The 4,003-nt window shown below is 48.1% G+C and overlaps 1 protein-coding gene across 1 annotated transcript in view; it reads left to right on the top strand.

The window, feature by feature from the left end:
* The first annotated feature begins 2,398 nt into the window (after positions 1-2,398).
* Positions 2,399-4,003, top strand: part of CHRDL1 (chordin-like 1) — a 187,518-nt gene continuing 185,913 nt past the window's right edge. The window contains 1 exon segment of the mRNA XM_006772733.2: positions 2,399-2,624. Within this exon segment, the coding sequence (XP_006772796.2) occupies positions 2,473-2,624 (152 nt within the window). The 5' untranslated portion in view covers positions 2,399-2,472.

Below are 4,003 nucleotides of genomic sequence, written 5' to 3'. Positions count from 1 at the left end.
ATCAGCTGCCTCCCGCACATCTCCCACTGGGGATGTGCCCACAACCCAGGTACATGCCCTTGACCGGAACCGAACCCGGGACCTTTCAGTCCGCAGGCCGACGCTCTATCCACTGAGCCAAACCGGCTTTGGCGAAATAAAAGCTTTTTAAATGAATATGAAGTATATGCTCTAATGCCCATTTAATAAATAGAATAAGGCATGGAGATAATCATAAGTTTAGTTTGAATAAGACCTAGTAGGAAGTCTAGCTTAAGACTCACCCAAATTGTAGTTTCCAGTTCAGAAACTAAGACTGGAACTAATACAAGGACCACCAGCATTTACACTAATGAAAAATGTTTCAGAGAATTCCAGCAGCCCCCTTACACAGTTGTCAAGTATATAAGAGATCCTAAGCAAAAACTGCCTGGTTGAAAAGAACCATTATTTGATCATAATAAGTAATTTTAAACTTTTAAGCCACTAGCTTTTGGGATGGTTTGCTATGCTATAATCAGAATACATACTACATTAAGCAAGGAAAGCGAGTGGTTGTAGCCAAATGGATGAGTCTACAGATTTCAAATAGGATCCATGTTTGTCCCAGGCTGGCTCCTGAAACCATTTTCCTGAATACTCTCTAAGCAGGTCAGGAGTGATGACAAGGGTTGGGAGATGCAAACAAAAAGGACATTGAACAACCAGTCCTTGCCCTTGAAGAACTCACAGTCCAGTGAGACAAAACATCAATGCATTAAATGGCATCTGAACAGTTATAAGGCAACAAATCAGCAAGCTCAAACTAATATACTGCAGCACAAATTGAATGCATGTGGCAATGTATGGCTACCCAAGCAGCAGAATGAAGCTAGACATTTTCCGCCCTGAAGGCAACATTTCAGAAAGGGCCCCACTTTCTTTGTTAACAGTGAAATAAACATCTCCAGCAATGCAGGGGCTAGTTGGGTGATATTAACACTTTTGTAGAAAGGAAAAAGGAGGTTACTTCCTAGGACAATTATTCTTGCTTTAATTTTCCTTTGTTCTCTTTTCTTGATATGTGTATTTTTGGCAAGCCGCAATTTCACTGAGCATCAATTTCCTTATCAATAGGTTAGAGATAAAAAACCAGAGAGCAGTGGGTTGAAAGTCAGGAAATATGTGTTGGAATCTCAAATTTATTATTTACTAGCTATATGACTTTGGATACATCACTTCCCTGTCACCCCCGCCCCCATAAATTTCCTCTACTGTGACATGAAAAGGTTAGGCTGAATGGTCCTCACCAACTCTAATATTTGAGGCCACAGGTAATTCATAGTTTGTTGTGAGAGTTTAAAAAGTAATGTGATCTATATGAAAGTACTCTGTAAGTCATAAAATGGTACACCAATGTTAGGGATATCAATATTATCCAGTTCTATGTCATGGGAAAAAGCCCTGCAGCTCTCCCCCAAGTTTAGGGACTTAAAATATAAATGGGTACTGTCAGGGCAGCACTTTTGGGACTTAGAAGTTTCTAATTCTTTATAAATATTGTTTGCAGAATAAACACAAATTTGGAATAGTCTGTCTCAAGGCATCAGCAGTGCTATTGTAATTTCAGGGTTGAGCTCTTGTCCAACTCAAAATCATAGGGACTACTAAAACAGTGGAGGCTATGGGCCACTCCAAGTTTGCCTCAAGACCCTTAATGTTTATAGAGTTCCTTTCCTTGGGGGTTTGGGAGCTCTCTTTGTGGGAGAAAACAGATTTCTAAGTCCCCTCTCCCTCCACCTGCACCCCCATCTCCACTCTGCCTTTAACTACAGCAAGCTTTATCACTTCATTAACTGCAATGGTGATTTGGGAAAGGCCTCCAAATGATAAGCAGCTTGCTAGGACATAATTCAGGGGGCCAACTCATCCTGTGCCTGGTGCAATGGCTCAGGACCAGACCAGGTGCATGCATCCAGAGAGGCTCTTATGCCAGAGGAGAGGGGTGCAGGCTTCCAGTCAGGAAAGTCGGAGTGTAGCTGGGGTCTTCGAGGCTGGTGCAAGAGATAGTGAGCTCCTAAGTGCATCCTGCTCAGAGGGGAAGAAGGGGCCTGAGGAGATGTGCGGTCCCTTTAAGACCCCAAAGCTTGCTTAGCCAGACGAGGGGGGTGCAGTGGGGGCGCTGCGTGATGGGAAAGTCTCCGGCTGAGCCTCACATTTTCTACCGTTTTCCTAACTTTCCAGTGTGGGGAGCAGGAATAAAGCCATAGTGCGGAGTGGAGAAGGGGTGCCGGCTGGCAGAGGCTGCGCGCTTGCAGATTTCCCGCCTGAGCCTAGCGGCGGCCACGGAAGCCAAGTGGGGAGCAGGAAGCGGGGAACAGGGAGCAGGGAGCAGGGAGCAGGGAGCGGGCGGCGGGCGGGCGGGCAGGTGGCCCCGAACTGCTGGCGCCCGAGCCTTGGCTCAGCCCCCAGGAGCCCAGCGAACCGCTGCTCCCTCGTGGTGTGAGGGCGGTGATGTTTTTCCTCCCACCCACTTTTGGGTCCCCCCGCCCCCCTCGCGCGCACTCTAGCTCTCTCCACAACCTGCGAGCCACAGATCTCAGAGGAGCGCCAGGGAGAGCCTGGAGCGCGTGCACCGTTGGAAGACAGAGGAAGCCAGTGAACAGGTCAGTGAGCAGTGCCTGGCTTCTGCTTCCCCTACCTTCCTTTCCAGCCTTTGCACAGGTGGAGTATCTTCTGCTGGCCGGAGCCACTCCTGAAAGTTCCCAGAGGGCGCCCCAAACTCTCTCGATCTGTCACCTCAACTCGATTTAGGTTCCAGCTGCCAGCGGCCAGGGTGGAAGTGGGGCCCAGGGTGCCTGACCCAAGGCAGATTGGGGATTCTGAATTCGAACTCACCACTCTCCACTCCCTACTCAGCCTGCATATTTCCATGCTCTGGTGCTTCTGGAGGCCAAATGGGAAGCTATCTAATGGGTTCTGGAATCCCCTTAGTTATCCCATTTGTCCAGAGCCTTTTTTCTCACTTGCTGAAGTGCCCTGGACCAGTGGGAGATTAATATGTGCTAAAGTTAATGAAACAGGGGAGGAGAGAGAGAAAGAGAGAGAGAGAGAGAAGAGAGAGAAATTCCTCTAGCCCTCTAGCCTCTGGACAGTTGCCTCATTTTCCAACCTAAATAACTGGGGTCAGAGTTTGAGATGCTAGGCTCAGGAAGCAATCCAGTATTGCCAGGGCCTGGAAAGCCTGCCTTGTAGTCCCTCTGGCCCTGCCACTACCTCTATGAAAATGGGCAATTGAGTTCTGTAGGCTCAAGGGAGCTTGAGATTATTGTTGGGAATAAAATGAAATTATAACAAGATGTTTTGCAAGCCATTGTTTGTCAATAGTAAGTATCAATGAAGGCATTGACTCTGAAAAGTGTCACCTGGGCTAGAATTGCCATTTTTCAGTGAACTGAGCTTTTCTTTTTGGGAGGTAGAGTGGGGAGTGGATGTTAGCCATCACTGTCTGAGACTGCAGTATCTTCCTATTGTCCTATTGTCCAAAAGAGAATTGCTAACCCCGGGGGCTATCCCACAGATGATAGTGAATGTGAGATTACAAGGTCTGTCAAGCCTCTCAGTAAGGATTAGAGACGCTGTGGGACTGGGCCTGAAGAACTGGCTGACATGTGCTCAGGCCTTTCTTCCTCTGAGAATGTCTCTTTGGTTCTGTTCTACCCGGGAGACCTCTTCTGAAAATGGACAGGCTCCTGCCAACTTGATGGCTCAGACTGCCTTGCAGTTATAGCTGGGCAAGGAGACCTTGGGCCCTTTGCTTGATGCAAATGAACAATGCAAATGCTTGTTTCATGGCATCTTAATCTACACATTTCTTTAGGTTCTGACATGTTTCTTTTTGTCTTATAAAGCTCAGTCTCCCTCCCCGCCCCCCCCCCCCCCCCCCGTCCCCCGGCAGGTTAGGAAGTCCTGGTGAGCTCACTCAGTTCTCAACCCCCTCCTGCCGGCTCCCCTGTCCTGCCCTCACTGGAAAGAGCAGTCTCCA

This window comes from Myotis davidii, unplaced genomic scaffold, assembly GCF_000327345.1.
Source record: "Myotis davidii unplaced genomic scaffold, ASM32734v1 scaffold1306, whole genome shotgun sequence".
Classification (NCBI taxonomy): domain Eukaryota; kingdom Metazoa; phylum Chordata; class Mammalia; order Chiroptera; family Vespertilionidae; genus Myotis; species Myotis davidii.
Note: the sequence above shows the minus strand (reverse complement) of the source record. Positions and strands in the feature narration are given on the sequence as shown.